The sequence below is a fragment of the Leptopilina heterotoma genome, unplaced genomic scaffold (assembly GCF_015476425.1).
Source record: "Leptopilina heterotoma isolate Lh14 unplaced genomic scaffold, ASM1547642v1 Lhet_199, whole genome shotgun sequence".
Classification (NCBI taxonomy): domain Eukaryota; kingdom Metazoa; phylum Arthropoda; class Insecta; order Hymenoptera; family Figitidae; genus Leptopilina; species Leptopilina heterotoma.
The window spans coordinates 191,902-218,195 of NW_025110915.1; the positions used below are offsets into that span (position 1 = coordinate 191,902).

The 26,294-nt window shown below is 22.1% G+C and overlaps 1 protein-coding gene across 2 annotated transcripts in view; it reads right to left on the bottom strand.

The window, feature by feature from the left end:
• Window positions 1-16,313: 16,313 nt before the first annotated feature.
• The window catches only part of LOC122501077 (chitin deacetylase 1-like), a 31,238-nt gene continuing 21,257 nt past the window's right edge, over window positions 16,314-26,294 (bottom strand). For both annotated transcript variants that reach the window (XM_043610327.1, XM_043610326.1), the window contains exons 4-7: window positions 24,695-24,844; window positions 21,665-22,105; window positions 20,761-21,242; window positions 16,314-17,429 (exon numbers count right to left, since the gene is read on the bottom strand). In XM_043610327.1, the coding sequence (XP_043466262.1) occupies window positions 17,196-17,429; window positions 20,761-21,242; window positions 21,665-22,105; window positions 24,695-24,844 (1,307 nt within the window). In that variant the 3' untranslated portion in view covers window positions 16,314-17,195. The remainder of the gene's footprint in view (window positions 17,430-20,760; window positions 21,243-21,664; window positions 22,106-24,694; window positions 24,845-26,294) is intronic.

Consider the following 26,294-nt stretch of genomic DNA (forward strand, 5'->3'; position numbering starts at 1 on the left):
CTATTATTATTATTATAATTATTATTATAATTATTATTACTATTATAATTAAAATTACTATTATTCTTATTATAATTCTGATTACTATTATCATTATAATAATCATGATTATTATAATTATAATTATGATTATTATAATTATAATTACTATTACTATTATTACAATTATTATTATTATTCTTATTATTCTTATTATGATAATTATTACTATATTATAATTATTATTTTCTTTATAATTATAATCATTATCACCACCATCATTATTATTATTATTATTACTATTTTTATTATTAATATAATGATTAATATTACTGTAATTATTCGTGAGAGTGATAATAATAATTGTTCACAGGATAATAATAATTGTCCACAGAATAATAATAATTGTTCGCTGAATAATAATAATTGTTCGTAGAATAATAATAATAGTAATAATAATAGTAATAATTATTGACATTTGTAATTATAATTATATCATTTGTAATTATTTGCCCGAAAAAAAAATTAGGTACATCGTTTATTGTACTGAGCGTTAGGTTTCGCGCGTTGAGCTTATTTATTACGTTTATTAAAAAAAATATTGCAATGTACATAATGAATTATCGATTAATAGTGTATAATTTAAATAATAGGCAATAATAATTATCGATTGGTAATTTTATCTGAAAGAATTCCTTAAAACTCGATACGATCGTCGATTATTGGGAGCCACTGAACTAGATTTTTTTTTTTGATATTTCTCCGAAGTTTCATTATTAATTTATTATTATTTTATAATAATTAATAATAAAATTATTGTTTCTTTAAAAAGTAAATAAACAAGTTTAAGAAAAAAGTTTAAGAAAATGTGAGAAAGGAGAATTATTAGGGATATATAGGTAAATAATTGAAAAGTGGCACTATTTTTGTATGTTGAAAATAAGATGTTTGAGAGAAAGAGAGATAGAGGAAAAAATGAAGCATCTTGGATTTTTTGATTATAGTCTATCGACGGCTGTTTTGCGGGTGATAGATCTTTTTTTGTAAATAGCTTATTATATATATTATATATAAATATATGTTTAAATAAATAATTTCGTTGGGGCCCCCGAGTGCGCGTAAATAACGAAAATATTAAAAAAAAAAAGATGATAAAAATTATTCTATTGTTGAGGAATATATTTAGATAAGGAGGACATTTCAAAGTGATAGCTTTTTTTTCTTCTCTATAATTAATAATAATTGAACTCTCGAGAGTCCGATAAAATGTAAAAAAAGAAAAAAATTGTCGAGAATTATTTTTTAACTATTATTTTTCGATGAAATGCTTTCATTCTTTATTCTTGTAAATTTCGTGCACGTATTGCTGTTTTATAACTTTATTATAATATTGAATTGAATTTTATCATTAAAAGAGAAATTTGTCAGAAAGTTTTCTTCTATTTTCTTCTACTTTTTTTTGTATTAAAAAATATATTCAAATTTTGCATTCAAGTAAATATAATTTTGTTAATTTTCGGGTGAATTTTCCCTTCTCGCTCGAATAGAAGATTTTTTTCAATTTCCTTTGAATAATTTTTTAAATATCTTTTTCATTTCTTTTTCACAATTTCTTTTTCTCCCTTAAATGATAAATTTTGAGAGATATTTTTCGTGATTTCTATATAATAAAAAAAAAAACTCGTATAGATAGAAATTTCAATCTTGTAAATAAATAAATTTAAATAAATCGCGAATCTTGATGCGGAGAGACTTTTTGCACTCGAGAAAAGAAAAAATATGGAAAAAAGAATATAAAATAAAAGAACGGAGAAAAAAGGGCACTCGTGTCGAGATAAATTTTTGCTGATATATACCTTTTGAGAAAAAAAGGGGAAAAAATGTTCACACGACTCATAATGTCGAATATTATAAATATACAATATATACATATATAAATATATAAAAAAATAGCGAATGAATTATCACGCATAAGGTACTCGTTGATACCTTGATATAAATGCTCTATTTTACTAAGGATATTTTTGATATATCTATATATATATAAAAAAAGCAAAGAATGTGTATATCGAATTACAAATACAGAAAAAAAGTGAACTATTACATTTGCTTGATAATCAGTAAATGGAGATAAAAATTGTTATTTAAAAAAAAATGTATTATATATACGATTTGTGATTGAAAAGCTCTGAAAGAAAATTTCACAACGTTTATAACGATTATAAGTTCGTTATTTGTTTCATGAATAATTTGAGGATACAAATTGATAATATCACCTCTTTTTTTGCATTTAAGTAATCCTTTAATTATTTTCGATAAATTATCGAGTATAAAGGAAATGAATTTTCGATTTGAAGGAATTATGATAATTTTAATTAACGAGTGACTGCAGACGGGGATTTTTTATATTTTGTATTTTATATCTGGGGTTAAAATATATATTAAAATGTTGTTTTACTAGTAATTTAATAAATTCAATAAATTATTAATTAATACAAAAAAAAAATATTTTCTGTTTTTGTATTTGTCTGCAAAATAATTTTTTGTATTTTTGTTTAACATTTTTCTATTTTTAATCTCTGGAAAAGCTAGAAATGTTAAAATAAGCAAATTTTTTTTGCTTTTTTGAAAATATGAAAATTTTGTAGAGAAAAAAATAAATAATGGAAATGTAAAAATAATTCAATAATGATAATTTGAAATATTTTCAGTCGAGAGAAGATGGAAAATTAGTAAGGGAATTTATAAAGAATCAAATTTTGCTGTCACCATATTTCTAATTATTTATTTTTATCAAATTTTTCCAAGAAAAAAAAATTAAGATAAAAAATATTTGTGAGATATTTTATTATTAAATTTTTATTTGTAATTCAAGTAAATTAAGAGGGGAAAGAATATATTTTTAATACAGATCTGTTAGTTTTTCAAAATTAGAGTAAAATATAAATTCATGAATTTTAATTAAAAAGGAAAAAAATTTCCAGTAATAACTGTTTGAAAATGTATATCTTAGATTTAAAAATTATTGTTATAATAAATATTTCTAAATTTATATTATTATGGTAAAAAAATATTCTTAAAGTTTAATTAAAGGGATTAAAAAATATATTTTAAAATTAATTGTTATCGATTTTTTCAAAAATAGAGTAAGAATAATATTTATTAAATTTATCTGAAGAGAAAAATATATTTTAGTATTAAATATTTCGAAAATGTTACTTATTGGCTTTATTCATGCAAATTAGTTAAAAGAAAAAAAAAATTTTAATTTTTTTTTATCAATTTTTTTTTTAAATTAGAGTAAAATAATATTCATTTTTATCTGATGAGAAAATATTTTCTTTTTCGAAATTCAGACTCTGGCAAAAAAAGAAAGGATTCACGAAATTCAAGAAAAAAATATATTTTCCAATTATTTTTTTATCAATTTTTTCGAAATTAAAATTACATTCACAATATTTGTCTGAAAAGAAAAAATATATTTTTAGTATTAACTGTTTTGAAATTCAGACTAATTGTCAAAAAAAAGTTTTCATGAAATTCAATTAAAAAGAAAAAAGTGTATTTTTAAATTATTTTTTTTATCAATTTTTTTGGAATTAAAATTACATTCGCAATATTTGTCTAAAAAGAAAAAAATATATTTTTAGTATTAACTGTTTTGAAATTTAGACTCGTTGCCTTTACAAAAATATTCATCAAATTTAATTGAAAGGAAAAAAAATATATTTTCAAATTATTTTTTATCAATTCTTTTTTAAAATTAGAGTATAAAATAATATTCGTTATAAATTTATCTGAAAAGAAAGAATAAAAATAAAATATTTAATAATCTTTCAAAATTTTATGTGAATTATTTTTTATAATTTTAAGTTTTTCTAAGGATATCAAATTGAGACAAAAAACGTAGTTTTTTGTCTCAATTTGATATCCTTAGAAAAACTGTGAAATGAAAAAAAATTCGTGAAATTTAATTGAATAGAAAAAATATATTCTTAGTATTAAGCCCTTCAAAATTTACACTTTTTGGGTTTAAAAATATTTACAGAATTTAATTGAAGGGGAAAACAATTTAAATCTTTTAAACTAAAAATATTCTTGTATTCTTCTAAATTTTTCGAAATAAAAAAGTTCATCAAAATACAGAAAAAAAATTGAATTATAAAACTGAAATAAGTGCGCTTTAAATGGCCTCTGAAAAAAAATGTCTCGAAAGAGTTTCGAAGCTTTTAATGAAACAATGAAGGATTGCTGATTATATGGAAAAATGTGCGAGAGGTGATATTATCGATTTATATTTTTAAGTTGACGATGATGATGATGATGATGACGACGACGGCGACGGCGACGATGAATGACATTGGTGACATTGTTCGTCACACTGTCCTAAAAAAAAATATATGTATGCGTGTGTATTTTTTTTTTCATTCTTTTTCTTTGAACATTAATATAATGCATCGTCATGACGCGTGGATTGTAGAGGACGCGTAAGTAGTTACAGCGTGGCAGTAGTTACGGCCTGTTTATAGAAGTATCTGTCTGATCAGTCTGTGCTTGACGGTCTCTTACTACTGTGAACGAGGCCCCCATTGTAACACACAGCGTTAATCGAAGCGAGACGCCGACGTCCGACCTTCTCAAGCTACTAAACTATACCTGTTTTTACCTGCGAGAATGCTTTCTAGAATCCAGATTAAATGCGCCTTTTGCTTCTCCTTTGGAATCTTACTTGGCAAAATAATATATATATATATGTAGATATAAAGAGGAAAAAGGAGCGCAGGGGTAGCTGAGAATATTATTTTTCGAAAAAATATTTCTATTTAAAATACACTTATGAATATCGTCGGATCAAAAAATTTGGTGTTTTCTAATTACTTTTTTTAGTATATTTTTTTTTTTTTTATTTGAATTCTTTTGCTTTAAGAGAAGAATTATTTTTTCTCTGGTATTTTTTTAAATACAAAATTTATTTGCATATTTTTAATTGGTATTATTAATGATTGTAATGTGATGTTAATTATGATTGCATTATTTATTACGTAATGTAATTACACCCAGAAAAAAAGATTTATTTGAATCAATGTCAATTAGACTTTTTGTTTGTTTCAAATAAAATTTTCTTTGCGATTCAAATAAAAGTTTTATTTTATTTAAATATAGAATTTTCATTGATTTTAATAAAATTTTCTGTGATTCAAATAAAAGTTTTATTTGATTTAAATAGAATTTTCATTGATTTTAATAAAATTTTCCTTAATTCAAATAAAAGTTTTATTTATAACATAATCATAACGTAAATAATAATTACACATTACATTATTAATTGTCATGTTTTTAAATAATGCCATCATTCGAGAGAAAATTATCTAAATGCATTGTTTGATTATTTTTTGAAAATCTGGAATTGAATTATTAAATATTCCTATTAATTAAATATTTAACGACTGTGCACTACAAAGTTATTAACTTTCAAGTGAACAAAATTTTTTAATTTCTCTTTTTAATTTAATATCTTTTTTAATAACTGATTTTAGTAAATACCTAAAAATAAATTATGAACTTCTAAAAATGTTTAATTTTTAAATTTTTAATGTTTTTAAATATTTAATTCAAATTTATTTGATTCGCATAGTCGATTACTTGTCTACTATAAAATAAATATTTAATTAAAAGAAATACTTTTTATTTAAATCTAATCATTATTATATAAATCAAATAATCATAATATAAATCAAATAATTTTTATTTAATTCAAATAAATTGTATTTGAACCATTAGTTTCTGTATTTAATGAAAATTCAATTTAACTGACTTCAATAAAAATTATTCAATATTAAATAAAATACTAGAAAAATATTTATTTAATGATAAATAGATTTATTTATAACAGAGTAATCGTTTACTTGAATCAAATACAATTTTTTTCAGCGTTTTTTTTTTTTTTTTGCTTTTATTGCAGAGAACAATTTTAGAAAATATTTTTTATCCACCAAAAATTTCCTTCATTTGAAAGTTTAAAATTTTGTAGATCAGAATATTTACAGCAAATTCAATTAAAATAATTAGTTTTCATTTAAATGATTAATTAATTAAAATTAATAACACATTTGACAAATTAATTAATTAAAATTGAAATTAATTTACTTACAGGAAAATTTTCTTTTAATAACAATTTATTTTTCATAAAGTAATCAAATAATAGTCTAGATAATTTTCTTGCAGAGTGATTCAATAATTTATAAATTATTATAGAAAAATGACGAACTATAGTTTTTTTGCTTAGAATATTTTTTCGAAATTTTACATTTAATTCAAGTGAATTTCAAAAATTCAAATTTGTTAAATTCAAAAAAAATATCGTTTTGACAAATTATATTTTTCATATTTGAAAATGTTACTTTTACAAATTGTAAAAAACTACACAAAGTTTATTCTTTATTGATTCAAATCATTGCAAATTAAAATTATAAAAACAAGTTTATTTTTTTAATATTAGTATTTGAAAATTTATTTCATTGAAATTTATTTTTTGGAAACAATTTTTTTTGTACCAATTCTTGTTTAGAAACAATTTTTTATACCAATTTTTGTTTAGAAACAATTTTTTTTATTTCTAACGATTTTTTTTGTAAAGAATTTTGTTTAGTAACAATTTTTTTTTTTGGTAACAATTTCGTTTAGTATCAATTTTTGTTTAGTTACAATATTATCTTTTTGTAACAATTTTTTTTGGTAACAATTTTGTTTTGTAACAATTTTGTTTGGTAACAATTTCGGTTAGCAAAAATTTTTGTATAGTACCAATTTTTTCTTTTTGTAATAATTTTTTTTTCGGTAACAATTTTGTTTAGTAAAAATTCTTTTTTAATAACAATTTATTACGATAATAATTTTTTTGAGAATTAACAATTTTGTTTATGTTGAAAGAAAAATTCGTGTATAATTTTGGCAAATATCTTTTAATGATAAGCTTTTTTGAGAAGAATTTTTTTTTCCTAAAAAAGTATATATTCAATTTTTGACGATTACAACTTTTTGTTTGAAATGTAATGAGAAAGTTTCTCGCTAAAATAATTTTTAATAAAATAATGTTGCACGAAGTTTAGTAGATTTTATTTTTTAATTTTGGAGAATTTGGATTAAGAAATTGTGAGAAAAATTGTAAATAAGGAAAATTAATAAAGTTAAAATTCCTAAGGATAGGTTTCGAATTAATATGGAAAGAAGAGAAGGAAAAAATTAATTTCCTATAATTTGTATTGAAAAATAGGAAATTCGAATTTTAATTTTTAAAAAATACATTTCTATTTCTAATTTCTATTTTTCGAGTTGAAATTATATATAAAAATTCAGAAAAAATGATATTTTTCAAATTTTTTGAACTGACGGAATTTTTTGTTGTTTGAATATTGAATAATCAAAAATTGGAATTCGTTTTCAATTTGAATGTATACGAATTTATTACTATAGAAATTATTAAATTATTATTATTTTTTGTTAAATGAACAATTTTTAGTTTTATTGTACCAAATTGTATTTCTTTTATATCGGGGGTTTTTTAAAATTATTTTTTATGAAAAAAAGTGCGTAAAATATTCCTGAGAAGGACTTTTGTCGACGTTTAGCTGCGATGTATAGATTTTTTTTTGAAAATACTGCGTTAATAGAAACGAAAAAAAGAGCTTTAATAAATTTGAGAAATTTCTGCTCAATTAAGCAATAAGGACAGATTTTCTTTTTTTTCGGAATAAAAATTATTTTACAATTTTTCTTATTTAGAGATTTTGTTTTAAATCTACGCGATGATAGTTATTCTCGAAAGCATCAGTCGCGAAGGCTATTTTTGATTTGGTGTCGGTGATTTCGGTGTAAAAATAACGTTTAGTCGTGACTTAAATTGTCGTTAAGCTGTTTGAAAAATTTGGCCAGTAAAAAACATTCAACCCTTTTTTTATTTACTCTTTTTGTTTTAGTAAAACTTGTGTTCGTTTCTTCGAAACAAAGAAAATTCCTTTCTTTCGGAAACAATTTTTTATCAATATTTGCGCAGAAAATCAAATTGAATATTTCACTTTAGAATTTATTCTAAATCGATTAATTTTTTTTTTATTGACATTTGTTATTTTGTAAAAAAAAATGTTTGCTCTCTTTTTTTTTTTGAAGAGAGAAATACTTTATTTGTGGACTATTATAAATTTTTTCATACTTGTTCCCCGTATGATATATTCTATATAAATATGTGTATATTTTTTAAATAATAGTTTTGTAAATATAATTCTGTAAAAAGTAAATTTATCTCTCAATATAATTATAGTTGATAATTGAAGAAAAAAAAGGAAAAATTATTCAAGCTCTTGTTTTTTCAATCGAGAGTAACTTTCAACGTGTTGTTGAAAGAGAAAAATGATTGTATTTTATTCGATTGAAATTAAGGGCTGTGTATATTGATTTTTGTTAATCAATAATGATAATAATTAAATCGTATGTAATTTTATAATTTATTTTTTAATGAAAGATTCATAAAACTGAAAATATCGTTTCGTGCGAAAAAATTTTTTAGTCATCAGATCTTTTTTTTTTATAGTTGCAAATTAATGATGATGATAATTAGAAAATTTAAATAATTTTGTCATTATTATTTGCATTTAATTAAATAATTTTATGTAAATTATTTAATTTTCGGATTTTAGTGAGGAAAAAATGATTTTTTATCTTACTTAAAAAAAAGAGATCTGGTGAACTTAAGTTGATTATCTTGATAGATCTAATCGTGTTCAAATTTCAAATGGAAAAGAAGAAGAAAGAGATTATAAAATGAATGTGCAGGAAAAATAAGCGGGAACTGAGTTTAAGTTTTAAAGAATTCTATTTTCTGATAACGAATAAAAAATGGAGATATAATATACGTGTTCAAACGTGGCGATAAGCTTATTAAATATTAAAACATTTTAAAAGTCATTTTTCCAAAGTTTAATTTTTCTTTTGTAAATATATAAAGAAAATATTTCTGCTAATTAACGAATTTCCCAATTTTTCTATATTTAGAAGTCAATTATGAATAAATAATTAAAATGAGATTTACTAGTTCAATAGAAGGGACCATTTTTACTGTTATTTATATAAAGAAAAATTTAAACATTGGAGAATTAATGACTTTGTTATATAAGCGAAATAAAAATGTGAGAAAAATAATTCAGAAATAGTGATGAAGAGAATAATGTTCAATTAAATATATAATAATCGAATTAAGAAATTAGAATACAAAGAATTTTCAAAAACTATGAATGTTAACAATTTATTGGATTTTGCATTTAGATGTATAGAAAATATCTCTTGTATATTTTTTTACAAAACGAGAAAAAAAAATCACGTATCAAACGTCGAGTAATTTCAATAATAAATATGTAAGCCTTTGGGTATAGTAATATGGCAAATATTATTTTTCTTCGAATTTTGATTAATTGAGAAAATTTAATTTTTGATAAAAAAAAAAAGAGAAACAAGAATAGAAATATTTTGATTGTAATTTTTTAATACGTTTAAACTCAAGAACTCATTTATTTTCTTCGGCAAAGTAATTTTTTTGTAAACAATGTATACTCTTATTTTTTAATAATACAATTTTTCTATAATATCAATTCTATAGATAAAATGTTTGAAAGAATTGATATAATGCGAAAATAAAAATGAGAGAGAAACAATTGCCGATATTTTGCGAGCAATAATAATATTGTATGACGGAGGGTTTTTTTTTCCGATATAAAAAAGCTTTTGTCATCGAATACGAAATGGACAAGATTTGTTTTTTTGTTGACCAGAAACGAGAAATATTTTGTAAAAAGGATTTCATAAAAAATTTGATTATAAAAGGAAAAATAAATTTTTTTCTCTTTATTACGAAATAATACTGGAATTTTTCATCTGTGTTTGTAGTTTTTTTTTTTACTTTTTCGTCTCAGAGTATCATCCTTTTATCAATATGAGTAGGAGAAGAGAAAGAGAAATTGTGGGTAATCTCTGAAACAAATCTCGAATATATTTTTATAATCGGACTAAAGAATTGCGAAAAGAAATTGACTAGAGAATGCCGATTGAAAAATTTCAGCAAAAAAAAAAAGTAATAAAGAAAAAAATGAAGACATTTATAGAGCTTTGTTAATAATAATTATTAATAATAATTGCTCTCGATGAATCCTATCTAATATACGCGTTGTGTTAATAAGTGCCTATAAAATTTTTTGATAAACTTCGAAAAAAAAAGTTTGTTTATCGAAAAATAAAAAAAAAAAACAAATGCGACCATTTGTGAAATATAACGTTTTTCATTTTGAGGAGAGATTATTTTTGTGATGGATTCTCTATTATGAGCATGTGGGAGGAATGTGTGTCATTTCATCGGGCACGAATGTTTCTTTTATTTCGAATAAAAATTATCTTTCATTATTGAGGTTGAATAAGGATCAGCGCATTGCGGGTCTTATATATAGTTATCAATATTACGTTATTTAAATTAATTATAATATTAACTCACGTTACTACAATTATAACAAAACCTTTGTTTATTTAGTTATAATATGTATTAGTTATTTAGTTCTCTATCCTTTGTATATACTCGCAGGACTTAATAAAAATACCAAAAAAAAAAATTAATTTCGTTATTTGTCCTTTTTGTCCACAATTTTCCTTTTTTTATTTAATTTAATATTTATCTTTTAGTATTATTAATTATGCCTTTTAATATTATTAATTAACATTTATTTCACAAAAATGCCGAACAAAGAAATTAACATAATTTAGAAAAGATAAAATAATTTTAATTCTTTTCTAAATTACAAAATTCTTCACAAAAAATTAATTATTTTGAGAAATTTTATTAAATCCTTTGCAAAATTCAATTATTTTCATAAATAACAATATTTATCACAAGGAATTCAATTATTTATATAAAACTAATAAAATTTTTCAACAAGAATTCAATTATTTTCAAAAATTTAAATAAAATTCCTTGCGAAATTTTAATTATTTTACAAAAGTTTTTCGCAATTCAATAATTTTCAATATTTATTATTTTGAAAAAATTTATCAAAAGATTTAATTATTGAAAAAAAATTTTGATATAATTCTACGAAAACATACAATTATTTTCATAAATAATAAAAATTTATTTATAGGAATTCAATTATTTTCATCTCAGAATTTTAAATATATTTTTAATACCAATAATATAATAATGATTCTATCACTCGGTTTTCAAATTAATTATGTGTTGAAGTGATCGTTAACTTCAACACATAATTATTTTTAATACAATTTTAAATAAATTTCTCGAAAATGCAATTATTCGTAAAAATTGTATTAAAACTTGACGAAAGAATTCAATTTTAAGAAACATTTACTTATTCAATTAAAAAATAAAATTCGTTGGAATAAATTCAAATATTTTCATAAATAACTTTTAATTCGTTATAGAAAATCAATTATTTTCAACAATTTTTATGAAATTCTGCAAAAGAATTCAATTATCTTGATAAACAACAAAATTCTTCCCATAAAAATCAATTATTTTAAAGAATTTTAATAAAATTCTTTTCCACAATATTTAATTATTTTGATAAATATCGAAATTCGTCACAAGAATTTAATTTTTTTTTGAAAAGTAATAAAATACTTTGCAGAAATTAAATTTTTTTAAAATTCTTGTGAAAAATTAAATTATTTTTATAAATAGATGGCAAAGTTCTTCTCAAGAATTAAATATATTGTTAAAAATTTTAATAAAATTCTTAGCAAAATTCCAATTATTTAAATTTTAAACAAAATTTAAAAAAATTCTTCACATGAATTCAATTATTTTCATAAATTATTATTTAAATTCTTCTCAGGAATTTATTTATTTATTTAAGTAGTAAACGGGACTATTTTTAAACGGAATTCAATTAGTTTAAAAAATTTTAATACAATTCTACAAAAAGTTTTTAATTATTTTCAAAAATTGTTATAAAATTCTTTAATATAATAAATTTCAGTAAAATCTTAATTAAATTCCTTAAAAGAAATTAAAAATTTTCAAATTTGTTAATAATATTCTTTGTAAAAATTAAATTTTAAGAAACATTCAATTATTGAATAAATATTATTATTTTATTTTTGGAAACAAATGGATTTGAGAATTTTCAAAGAACTTTTTCGAAAATTATTGAAAGTAATTGATCTAAAGAAGAATTTTAATATAAAATAATGATTTTATCATCAGTCAGTCATCTTTAATTGTTGAATTCCAAAAAGGTTTGAATTTGAAATTTTGAAAATATTAATTCCTATGGAAAAATAATAATGACTAAATATTTATTTAAAAATGAAGTTATTGATGTTTTTGAATAATTTTACAATTAAAGAAATTCTTAAATAAATGTATTAGAACATTTTTTTCAGTATCTAATAATTTTTATAGTTATGTTTATGATCTTTCACTATAAAAAGCGTCACTATTTAGTGTAGTACATAAAAGAAAGTAAAAACATATTCTTAAATTTCTATGAAATATACATTTTTTGCAGTTTGTTATTTATTTATTTTTATAAAAGAAAATAATTATGTATTTTTTATTTAAATTTACAGATAATTTTGAGAATGGAAAATGGATGTGAGAGAAAGAGAGAAAGAAAACCACTTTTCCGATTACCTTTTTTCCAAATATTCCCTCTCACAAACAGTGATGATTTATTTAATCAATGAATGTTTACTTCTGTGAGGAACAAGGGTGAGAAAGATTAGTGCAAACTTTCAAAATTATTATCTTTTTTGCTCAAAATAAGTTTTTTTATTTTTATATAATACCCAAAATAATTGTATTTAAATTTAAATTGCAGAGTGAGAATGAAAATAGAAGTAAGAGAGAAAGAGAGAGAGACTCCAACCACTATCCTCTTCTTTTCAAAATTTCATATCCTCTTCCGCCCTGAAGTCAGTCAATGGTGTCATATGACAATATGTGCGATTACTTCGGTTACTTCCGTGGTGAGAAACGTCAAAAACCGAATTGTCTTCGTGCTCGTCTCGCTCGTCTCGCTCTTTGTTGTCCGATCACGTGTTTCTAAATAAAAATCGGAATTTCATTGTAAGTATGACAATAATTCGGGAGTGTGTATCGTGTTGCTCGATCGTTTTTGTAAAGAAGCCAGAAAGTGAAAAAAGGTAAAACGTAAGACGTAACTCTCAGAAGCAGACAAATTAAAGGTTATGTTTGTGGCGTATTTATTTTGAATAAACGTTCAATTTTCAGTATATAAAATCGAAATCAGTTTTTATTGAATACTTCGAGTGTAATAAGAACTTAAACTCTGTTCTAATTGTTGCTCTTCTCTCTGTGTTTTCACTCCATTTTCACTCCAAAACTTACAAACATAACCTAAAATTTTCTGCTGCTGCGCGAAACTTTATCGGCTTTATCGAAATGCGTCGTCACATTTGATTTTTCACGCACGTGAGCAACAAAATTCGGCAGTGTTCGTCGACCACGTGTTTCTAAAATCGTCCTCAAACGAAAATTTTTATTTTTACAATTGCGTGTCAGCTCTTCGGGAGTGTACGAATTTTTTTTTTATCGCGATAATTACAAATATTGGAGTTTAAATTTTTTTAATTTGGTTTTTTTCTTGTAAATTTATAAGTAATTTTTAAATATCGGGAGTGTTCGTACAACTTATAATCGCGATCGTATTGTAATGAGAAAAAATTGCCCCTTTTCCAGTTTGTGAACACGTGGTTCGGGAGTGTTCGAAATTTCTTTTTAAAAAAACGCGAGTGTATTTTTTTTTACCCTAAACACGTCATCGAGGGAAAAAACTCCAGGATATGGAGATCATGTGCTGAGACGGATTTCTGTAAGTTTACTGAACATTATTAAATTATAAAATTTATATATTGTTATTTATTATTTATTTAACATTTACAGTTTGATATTTTTAAATTCATTTAATTTTCATTCAAATTATCCAAAGAATTTTCTTATTGCTTTAAATTTTGATTGCTACTCTTTATTATTTGTTTAAATTACATATTTTTCTATATTCTATTTCATTTGAATTTATATTTCTATTATTTTAATTATTTTACGTCTATTGTCTCTTTAATTATTTTGTTACTTATTTATTTTTCAATTCAATTGTTAATTTTCCTATAGAATTTTGTCGATATTTTTGGTATTACTTTTAATTATGGGGTCATTCACATATTACGTGATTAATTTAGTATTGTAGTTTTTGAAAATATTTAAACAAAAAAACTTTCTTTGTTCATTTGGACGTTCAAAATTTTAATGATATAATTATTTCCATTATATTATTATTATATTTCATTGTAACATTTTATTATCAATTTTGATTCAAATTTATTTTCTTTTTGTTTTGACGTAATTAGTTTTAACACAGTCAAATATGTTTTTCGTTTTAAACAATTCTTTGTTTCAAATAATATTTTACGCAAAAAGATAATATTAAATTTAAACCGCAAATTTTGTCTGATATTAAATTGCACGCATATTTAATTAGAAGTTTAAATCAAACAGTCTCTGCAAATAATTTTGGTTTTAAACAAAATAGAATATCCTTTTAAATTAAATATTGAATTCAAAGAGAAAATATTTTTAAAATCGGTATTTTCCATTTTAATATTAAACTTGTAGACCTCGTTAAATTTTCCAAAAATATTTACTTTATTTTTAATGCATTCAAGTAAATATTTTATTTAATAATAGAATTGAAATAATTGAAGTATTCTGTTAAATTCTCATAAAATGAGACAAAAAATTGTTTTAATAAAATTTGTTGCAAGATTTTAATTATTTTCATAAATAATCAAATTTTTCACAGTGTTTCAATTATTTTTAATACAATTTTAAATAAATTCCTCGAAAAATGTAATTATTTTTAAAAGATTTATTAAAATTCTTCACAGGATTTCAATTATTTTTGTAATACAATTTTAAATGAATTTCTCGAAAAATGGAAAATAATTATTCTTAAAAGATTTATTACAATTTTTCGAAAGAATTCAATTATATTTTCAAAAAGTTTGATAACATTCTTTATAAGTGGTCAATTTTAAGAAATATAATCAATTATTCTATAAATTATTTTTTTTGTACTTAAATAATTGAATTCTTGTTGAAGTTTCTAATAAGAATTGATTAAAAAATTAATTTCAGTTAAAATTTTAGATTATTAAACATTATATGCGTTATTTCTATGATTGTTTAGAAACAGTTAAATTTCAAAAAGCTTTTAGACTAAAATTATTAAAAATTTTAATTCTTGTGGAAAAATAAATAAGTATTTATATATTTTTTGAACAAAAATTAAGTATGAATAATTTAATTTAGAAATTATTATGAAAAAAAGTATCTTGAAAAATTTTAATATTAGAATTTTTTAAATATAGGCCAAATTCTCGAAAAAATTAAAAATCTTCATTTAAATTTCCAATGAATTGGAAATTTTGTAAAATTTAATTGAGATAAATTTTATATTTTTGAAAAATTTATTTTTTGACTTTTAAAAATTATTTTTAAATAGAATCGAATTTTTGAATTATTCTAACTAAAAGTTTGGAAATTAATTTGAACATAAACATTTTAGAATTGAAGTTATAACCAGGATAAGAATAAAAGTGAATATTTTTTATGGAAATCAGGAAAATGTCAAGGAAATACAGAATCTAATTTTTTTTTAATTTTATGAATCCGTTAAACGAGTTTTTTAGTCATCAAATTTAATTTTTCGATTGCTACTTTTTTTTACTACTTTTTTCAGTCTTAAAGCTACTTTTTGCTATTTTTTTTTAAATTAATTACTGAGTGCGAAGTCTGTGATTGTTATAAATTTTAACAGTTTGGGGTGTTTAAAAAACCCCTTTATTCCTTGGTCTCTTGAATCTGAACAATTATTTTGTTTTTTTTAATTGTTAAAAAATCGTAAATTTTTTTTGAAATTTTTAAATTAAAGATCAAGAAATATTTAGAAAACCGAATAAAATATATTCAAATTTTTTGCTCGAAGAATTTAATATAGGGAAAAATAGTTCTAATGTAAAGAATGTTCGAATGAACGATAATGTTTTTATTACCTCTTTCAATGTGAATTCTATTTGCAAAATATTTTTTTTATAATTAAAAAAATAATTTTTTACTAAATAATTATTCAATTATAAAATTTTTTATTTCAGTCTAGTAGTTGTTCAAAATATTGGGACAAAAAAATATATTTCTTTCATTTGAATGTTAAAAACTTTATAGGAAAATAATAGGAAAAAGGGAAAATGAATTCGCATCGAGATAAATAAATATCTTGTTTATTTTTCATTTTGTCCGGATTTAAAAATTCAACACATCTTAGGACACTGTATCTTAACTTCATTCATTCACTCACACAAGATATACTAACATAGATAACTTAACATTATAATATCCTCCTGGGACTTAAAAAAAATGTCTTTTTCCTGAATTAAATTTCAATGATTTTCAACAATGTCGATATTTTTCTCTTGATCGTAGAATTCATATATCATTTTCAAACAAAAATTTTTCATTTCCTTTTTTCTTAGTACTTCAGGAGGAAAACGAGTCTTTGAGATTTCTCGAAAAATAATATTCATATAACAAAATTTTTTATATAGTTCATTTTTGGAATGTGTGCACAACGTCTTTGTGATTATAGAATAGAAAAAAATTCACTGTTTGTTTTTTTGCTAATTTATAGAAAAGAAAACTACGTTCAAAGTCGTTTGAAAAAGAAAAGTGTTTTTCGTTTACTTTTCTGTAGTTTTCCCTCTTTGTTCTCTTATTTTTCGGTAAAGTTCTTAAAATCGATTTTTTTATTATAAAATTCCTATTTATACTATTTGAATATAAATCCATATCCAAATAATATACAAAGTGAAAGGTAGAAACTTTAAAAAGAGAGGGGAGAAAATATCAAAAATATATAAAGGGGAAAAAATGCAATTTGCTGGTGGATTTTTTTTTTAATGAAACTGGAAAAAATGGAATCTATTTTAAAGTTTCTACGTGCCTCTCTATAGAGAGGAAAATGATAAAAAAAAATGTTATTACTCGAGTTTGATATTTAGTAAGGACATCACTGAGTGCTTTGAAATTGTGAAAGAGGTTTTTATTTTGCGACGATCGATTCGATCGTTTCTATGGCCTCGAAACTCTCTCATTTCTTCACGGAGAAACCATCGCCGGTCGGGTCCAGCAGCCAGGGATAGTTGTTGGGACACTCCATGCAGGTGAAAAGACGTAGGGTCTCGCCAGGTAATTCTCTAGTTGTTAGGGGGCATGCATTTGGTAGGGAGCAGTACGGTTGTCCCTTTTCATCACATGTTTCCTTCCATTCCTGGAAGTCTCGGATTGCAGATAATTCCGTTGGCGTCTGCATCCACTTGATTACCTACAAAAATAATATTTTATTTATAGCCAAATCTCTTTCTTCTCTTATGAATATATTATTCAAATTTTTATTTCTCATTTATTTATTATTAATTAATAATCAGGGTTGCTACGCAATCTAGAAAACCTGAGAATGTCAGGGAATTTTATAAACCTTGCAAAAAACCTCGAAAAGTCAGGGAATTTTGATCAAAATCCTGGAAAATTGTTGTTTTTAAAGTTGTTGTGTTTATTCTTGAAATCTAATTTCATTTAAATATTTCAATATTAATTCAATTTTGTAAGAATTGCGTTTACAATTTTCATAACTAGATGAACTTCAAAAGATTTGATTTAAAATTTTATAAAATTTCAATTTTAAATGAATTTAATTAGAAATATAAAAAAAAAATTAGAGTTAACAAAAATTTTAAAAACTAAAATTCTTCTGAAATTAGTTAAATTTTTTAATACGTATTTAATTGATTATTAAAAATAATGGATTTATAGAAGAATTTGAGTTAAAAACACTAAAACAAATAATTGAATTTTCAAGAAGTTACATAAATGATTTCAGAAATTCAATTATTTTCAAAACTAGTAAAATTCTTCTCAGAAATTCAATTATTTTCAAAAATTTTAATAAAATTCTTGGCAAAATTTTAATTATTTTCAAAAACTTTCCTCAATTCAATGATTTTTAATATCTACTACTTTAATAAAAATTCCTAAAAGAATTCAATTAGTTACAAAAAATTTTAATAAAATTCTACGCAAACATTTCATTATTTTCATAAATAATAAAAATTCCACAGAAATTCAATTATTTACAAATTACTTTTATGTATTATTCAATTATTTTCATAAATAATAAAACTCAATGTTGAATTTAAATTATTTTTAATACAACTTTAATGGAATTCCTCGAAAAAAGTTATTATTCTTAAAAATTGTATTAAAATTTATCAAAGAAATTTAATTATTTTAATAACCTTTGCTACAATTTATTTATTAGACTGAATCTATTATTTTCAATTCATTTTTAATTAAATTTCTTTAAAGAATAAAATTATTTTGAAAATTTTTAATGAAATTCTTTGCCTAACAATTCAATTTTTTTCAAAATAATTTTAATGAAATTCTTCGCAGAAATCCAATTATGTTTAAAAATTTACAAAAATTCTCGTCAAAATTTCAATTATCTTTATAAATAATAACATTTTTCTCCGAAATTCAATTATTTTTAATTTTTCTAAACTTTTAATTAAAAATTCTTGGCAGAATTTCAATTATTTTTAATACAATTTTCAACAAAATTTCTTGAAAAATGCAATGATTCTTAAAATTTTTATTAAAATTTGTCAAGAGAATTCAATTGTTTAAAAATTTGGCGATAAAACTCTTTATGAAAATTCAATTTTAAGAAACATTCAATTGTTTAATAAAATATTTATTTTTATAGTTAAATAATTGAATTCTTTCAGAATTTTCTAATAAATATTGATTTAAAAATGAATTTTAAATTAAAATCTTTGAAAATTTGAACTTTTCATGCTTTTAATTAAGAATTCTATAGAATTAATTTTTCTCAATAAGTTTAATGGAATTTTTTTAATTATATTTGAAGTTTTTAATTTCTAATGAATATTTAATTGAAAAATGTCAGAATAATCGAAATTTCGTAAAATTAAATTGGAAACAATAGAATTTGAAAATTCAAAGAATTTTTTCAAAAATTATTTTTAAAAAATTGACTTAAAGAAGAATTTTAGTTGAAAATTCTAGAAATAAATAATCGTAATGAGGAAAATAATGTTTGAAGAAGTTACAGTAACAAAGTAGATTGTAACAAAATAACTTGTCTATTATCAATTAAATGTTTACTTGTGACAAATAATTATTATTTGAATCGATGAAATCGTATTTTCTTCTAATACTGAAATTATCGGTTCAAATAATTTTTGATACGAAATTATTCGATTGAAATAAAAATTTTATTTGGTTCAAGTAAATATTTATTTGATAATATTCAAGTAATTGGTTATATTTGAATCAAGTAAATTTCTTTTTTAGTGAGTTATATTTTGGATTTTATTTATTTTTGTGATGCTTTTTAACTTTTGTAATATTTTGGATTTTATTATTATTCTTCGTCTACTGAATTTTGGATTTTGTATATTTTATTGTTTTTTTTCTAGAAATTTGGATTTTGTTTATTGTATTATTGTTTATTAGCAATATTATGAATTTTATTTATTCTATTGTTTATTAGCTATATTTGTAGTTCCATATGTTCGACTCTTTATTATTTATTAACTTTTAGATTTTTTGATTTTTCATCTACTGAAATTTGGATTCTGTATATTTTGCTGTTTATTTGCTAGAAATTTTAATTTTGTTTATTTTATTGTTGTTTATCAGCTATATTCTTATTTATATTGGTTCTACTGTTTATTATTTATTATTTTTTTGAGATTCTTTGTTTTGTTTATTTTAATTAGATTATTTGGTTTTTCTGGATTTTGCATATTTTCATTTTGCTTCCTCATAGAGGAATTTTATTGCTTATTTGCAATAATTTCTATTTTGTTTATTCTGTTGTTGTGGGTATGCTTTTTATTTGATTTTTTCTTCTCTTAATTTGCTTTTTTGGATTGATTATTATTTTTGGCATTATTAGTATTTTTGGTATTATAATTACATTTCGTTTTTTATCAGTTTTGCTATTATTATTAATTTCATATTAAGAGAAGTTAGTTATTTAATTATGTAATTATGCCTCTAAATTGAAAAATAATTTTATAAAATTTGATAATCATTTCTTTTCATTTGTTTGTTGTTCATTTGCTGTTGTTAGCTGTTCATCACTTTCTGGATTTTTTGGTCCATTGCTCATTTTTCATTTTATTCTACTTTTTGGTTCATTCATTTTTTAAATATATTTTTTGATAGTAATTCTCGTCAAGCAAATAGGTATCTTTCGTTTTTTCGTCTCTTTTCATAAAAGAAGTGAGACAAAACTATAAAAATTTAATTGTTCCAATTGTTTTAATTATTTTTTTGACGATATTCTCGACCGTTTAAAAATCGCTAGACGTGCAACATTATATTTTTCCAAATTCCTCAAAAAATTAAAATTCTAAATATTTTCCAATTAATGTTTCAAAGACAAATTGAATTTTCGGTACTAAACTGAAAAAAAAAATTTATTTGACTCAAATAACCGATTATTTGATCCAATTAAATATTTATAATTGATAATAGTCAAGTAATCGGTTATTTGAATCAAATAAATTTTCTTTTTCAGTGTATTTTCTATGATTTTGGGAGAGGGATATTTTTTGCGTCATTACCTGGACCATTGTGACGAAATAGACATCGTTTCTCGCCAACATTTCCTCAATGAATTTGATGAGTTCCTCCTTAAATTCTTTCTTGCTCTTGAGCCACGACGCATGGAAATTGAATCCCAATGGTGCTCGGTTCGAATTAATGTGACGGAATGCATTATGTCTAAGTAATCTTGCAAATTGTTCGCCAGTTTGAATGTTGGAGCATGAGTCCACCATGTGACAACCGGGGAGTGATTCGTCGAAGGTTGGATCGTCACGTCGATCCAATTCATTCATGACCATTTCCCACACCGGATGTGATCTCGAGGGACAGTTTCCGCTGTTTCCGTTACATTTATGCGGCATACGGAAGTAGAGTGTGTACGGCCAAATGGGCACACGACCAAGTGATGCCGTAATCGATGCATCGTAGACGAAAAGTTGATCAGCCATCATCTCAAATTGCTTATTGCCTCCAACTCTCAAGTAAGGCGCTCTTAATCCTGGAAAGAAAATTGAAAAATATTTAGAAAAATTGTAAAAAAAAGTTTCCTGCGTCAAAAATATTTCCTCGCTTAGAAAAACTTTTCTTTTGAAAGAAACAAATTTTGATTGAATCAATACTCTAAATTTGAATTAGTAAAAATGTTATTTACACACAGTTTTTCTGCGGATATCAAATTGAGACAAAAAACCGAATCAAAAGTGTTGCAACACTTTTGATTCGGTATTTTGTCTCAATTTGATATCCGCAGAAAAACTGCTATATTTTTTTTTTAAATATTTCAAAATAGTTTAAATATTTTAAATACTTCAAAATATTTTTAATATTTTTAATATTTCTAATATTTCTAATATTCGGCAAAAGAAAAAAAGCCAAGATAGTTTTATCAGAAAAAAAATAAAATTTTGTTATTCCACTAACCGACAATGGATCCATCGGTGATATTGGCGAAACGTTCAACAATTAATCGTGCACCGGCCATTTCAGCGAGCCAATCGTCATAAGTTCCCTGACTCCAATATTGTGGATCGTCTTTGTGTGTCAATGAGAAGACAGAAATTTCATGTCCCTTACGATGTAAATCTTGAACGGCTGAATAATTTGTATATTTGTGCGAAACAAAGAATGTGCCACGAATTTGACAGCCATTTGGATTTGCTCGTTGTCCATTGAATATCTCCTCATATAAGTCGATATTGTCGACATTTACTGCACCGTTAAATGTAATTGTTATCATTTGTGGTACTTGAGATGGTTCAATATTCCCTGGAATTCGTGTTCCGTCTGCTGAACAATAACAATCGGGCAGAATACATTGTGTTGGATCACAATCGGGCGCTCTATTTGGATCGGTCTCCACAGCTGAAAACAAGTTTTTTTTCTTTTAAATTGAAAATTTTCTTTTTTAAATTTCACCACTGAAAATTGAATTTGGGTTATTTGAATAAATACATTTTTCTTTTAAACGAACTGATGACTAATAATTTAATTATAATGACTTTGTTAATTAAATTAAAGTATAGAATTTAATTTAATTAAACTAGTACGATAAAAATTAAACTATAATTTAATTAAATTCATTTATAATTTAATTAGCATAAGCAAGTTTAAACTTTAAACTCCGTAAAATTGAAATTATTAAAAATGAGGGTTGCCACAGGTCAGGGAAATCAGGGAAAGTAGAATTTGTCAGGAAAGTAAGGGAAAAATCAGGGATTTTTATTAAAAGTACTGGAAAAAATTAAAAGTTTAGAATTTATAAGAAAATTCTGAATTTTTCTGTTTTTGCTTGTCTCATAAACTATGAAATTACCACGAATTCTGAAAAAACCTTAAAAGTTTTTTCTATTTCTGACAATAATTTATTTTAAATAACTTAATTTTATTGAAGAACTGCCGTAAAGTTATTACTTATAAATCATATTTAATGAAGTATTTTTTTGAAAAACTTTAATTTCAATTCGGTTGAAATTAGTTTCAATTTTAAAAATTTTAACGCAATTTTAATAAACATTAAAATTCTTTCCAGAAATTTAATTAAGTATTTTCAAAATTTTTTTTTAAATTCTCGTCAACATTTTAATTATCTTTATAAATAGCAAAATTCTTCGGCGAAATTCAATTATATTCAGAAATTTTTATAATATTCATTGTAAAATTCAATTATTTTCATAAATAACAATATTCATCACAAGTTTTCAATTATTTTCAAAATTAATAAAATTCTTCGCAGAAATTCAATTATTTTCAAAGAATCCAAAAAAAATTGTCGCCAACATTTCAATTATCTTTATAATTGAATAGCAAAATTCTTCGACAAAATTCAATTATTTTCAAAAATTTTTCTTATTTCAATGATTTTTAATATTCTACTATTTTAATAAAATTTCTTAAAAGAATTCATTTGTTGAAAAACAATTTTTACAAAGTTCTAAACAAATATTCAATTATCTTCAAAAATAATGAAAATTTCACAGGAATTCAATTATTAAAAATAGAATTTGCATACATTTTTTCGAAAAAAATAAATTGTTGTAAACTTTTTTTTTATAAAATTCTTCGCAATAATTCAATTATTTTTATAAATAATAAAAGTCATTGCAGAATTTCAATTATTTTTGATACAATTTCAATGAAATTCCTCAAAAAATGTAATTATTAATAAAAATTTTATTAAAATTCGTCGACAGAATTCAATTATTTAAAAATTTTTGTTGATAAAATTCTATATAAGAATTAAATTTTAAGAAACATTCATTTATTTATTCAATAAATTATTTACATTTGTATTTAAATAATTGAATTTTCTTAGAATTTGCTAATTAAAATTGATTTAAAAATTAATTTAAAAATTAATTTCATATAAAGTTTTAGATTTAACTTTGAAGAAGTTACTAATAATTGCAATTTTTAGAAATAATTGCATTTTGTAAAGGTTACAAATTAAAATCTTTGAAAATTGAATTTTTCATACTTTTAATTAAAAATTCCGTGGAACTAATTTTTTTCAAAAAACTTAATCGCAATTTTTTAATATTATTTCAAGTTTTTATTTTCTAATGTATATTTAATTGAAGAATTTTCGAATAATCGAAATTTCCTAAAACTGAATTGTAAACAAATGAATTTGAAAATTCTCAAAAAAACTTTATCATAAATTATTAGAATTTTATTTAAAAATTTTAGAAAATAATAATTAATTAAAATAATAATTATAATAATATTCTTTCAAGTTATTGAATTTCCAAAAGGTTTGAATTTGAAATTTTTGAAATCTTTTTTCCTATGAAAAAATAATAATAAAAATGAAATTAAGTTATTGATATTTTCGAATAATTTTACAATTAAAGAAATTCGTAAATAAGTGCGACAGAACATTTTTTTTAGTATCTAATAATTTTTAAAGTGAATCAGAATATTCTTTAGGGTCAGGGAAAAAGTCAAAATTTTGTTTGGAAATCAGGGGAAAGAAAATTAAATTAATTTATTAATAGTAATAGTAAATAAAATTAAACTACAATTTACTGCTCTCTAAATGCAAATCAGTTAAAAATAACTAAATTAATAAAATAATTTAAAAATAACTAATTAATTATACGATAAGTTAAAAACGACTAATTAGTTATTTTTAACTAATTCAGATTTAGAGAGATCAAAATTAACTTTAATTATCTGAAAAAATAGCTTTTAAAACTGCAAAAAATTTACCATGTTTTTATTAGCTTAGTTATTTTTTTAATTTTCTTTTATTTCTGCATATTTCAACTTTTGATTTCAACTTTTGTTGCATTGGTATTGTTACTACTTTGATTTCGCTTTTTTATTGTGTAAAAATTTCTATTTTTAAAATTGAAATTTCTATAAAGTTAGCTCAAAAATAATAGAGAGAATCAAATGGATTTTTCTTTTTTTTTTCTTTTTAGTATACAATAGAAAATTAAAAATACATACTGCAGGCGTTTTCGTCAGATTCGTCCTTGCAATCGGGTTTGCCATTACAGAATAATTCTTTATCGACACACTCGCCATTGCCGCAGGATAGTTTTCCATCGGGACAAACAGGCTCGTCTGTTTTGAATTTTGGTAGAACTTTTCTAGGCTCTGAAAAAAATTTTTAATTCCATTTACACTAAATTTCTTGTAATAATTTTTCAATTAAAATACTTATTTCTCTACTGCGTTTATCTTATTTCCTCTTTTAAATGTTTATTATTTTTTCGAATGAATTGTCAAAAAAAAAAAAAAAAATGCAGAAAGTTTGAAATTTAAATATTTAATTTATAAGTAAATAACTAATTTAAGTTAATTAGTTATTTATGTATAAATTAAACATTTTTTTGAGAATTTCGCTAATTAAAAATTTGATTCGAAATTAAGAGATAGAAACTAAAGAGCATAAATATTCCAAGTATAGAAATTTATTTTATTAAACATTAAAAGATGGAAATTAGATAGTTTCATGAAAATGTATCATTTCTTTCAGGAAAATAATTGTTAAATGTATTTTTCCGAAGATGTTTACTTTTTTTTTTGTAAAATAAATTAGAATTAGTATTGAATTGAAGTTAACTAAATATTATTTTATTATTATTGTTTATTTTGTTATTGTTCATTTTATTTATTATTTATTGTTTACTATTATTTATTTATTTTTTGTACTAAACTCAAATTAGTATATTTTTATAAATAATATAAAAATTAAATTATAAATTTATAAAACTAGATATCATACAGTGGACAAATTTTCGACGAAAATGAAAGAAAAGATACATTTTATGAACAAAAAGTTTTGAACGTTCAAATGAACGAAATATTTTTTGTTAAAAATATTTTCATAGATTATTGATTAAAATTCAAATTAAAAACTCAAATTTTACATTTAGAAACATTATAATTAATTTGCTTAATAGTGACGCAAAATTATGGTAATAAAAATTTAATTTGTAGAAGAAATAAATAAATTTCGTTTATTTGAACGTTCAAAACTTTAACCTCCTTACATTTTTTTTTTATTATCAAAATTGTGGATTACATTTTTAAACTAGATAACAAATTAACAAAGCTTTTTACACGAACATCATTGAGATATTCATTGATGTTCATTGCGTATTTATTTATACATATCCAAGGCCAGAATCCATGTAACTTTTGCCCATGCTAAAAAATTTTGGATCAATCTACTGTCTGTCAAAATTCTACAACAGTCTAAAAATCGTGTCGTCTGTAATTTTGAGTTTTATTTTTTGTTTCTTTTTTTTGTGACGCCTATTTTTTGGGTACATTATTTTCTCACGGCGTTGCACGCGTTTAGTGAACACAAATCATTCGCACTTCAATTTTTTTTACAAAGTAAACATTTAAAGCACTTGAAGAAAAATGTAACAAGAAACCAATAAAAACACTTTGCCTTTGACATTTCTTTTTTGAAAATGTGGAGAAGGAGTTAATTAGAAGCTGTACTTTCCTTTATATTATTCTTGATTAAATTACATAAGTTCACTTGCAAGTCTAAATAATTACGATTTGTAAATATTAATTGGCATTTAATTTT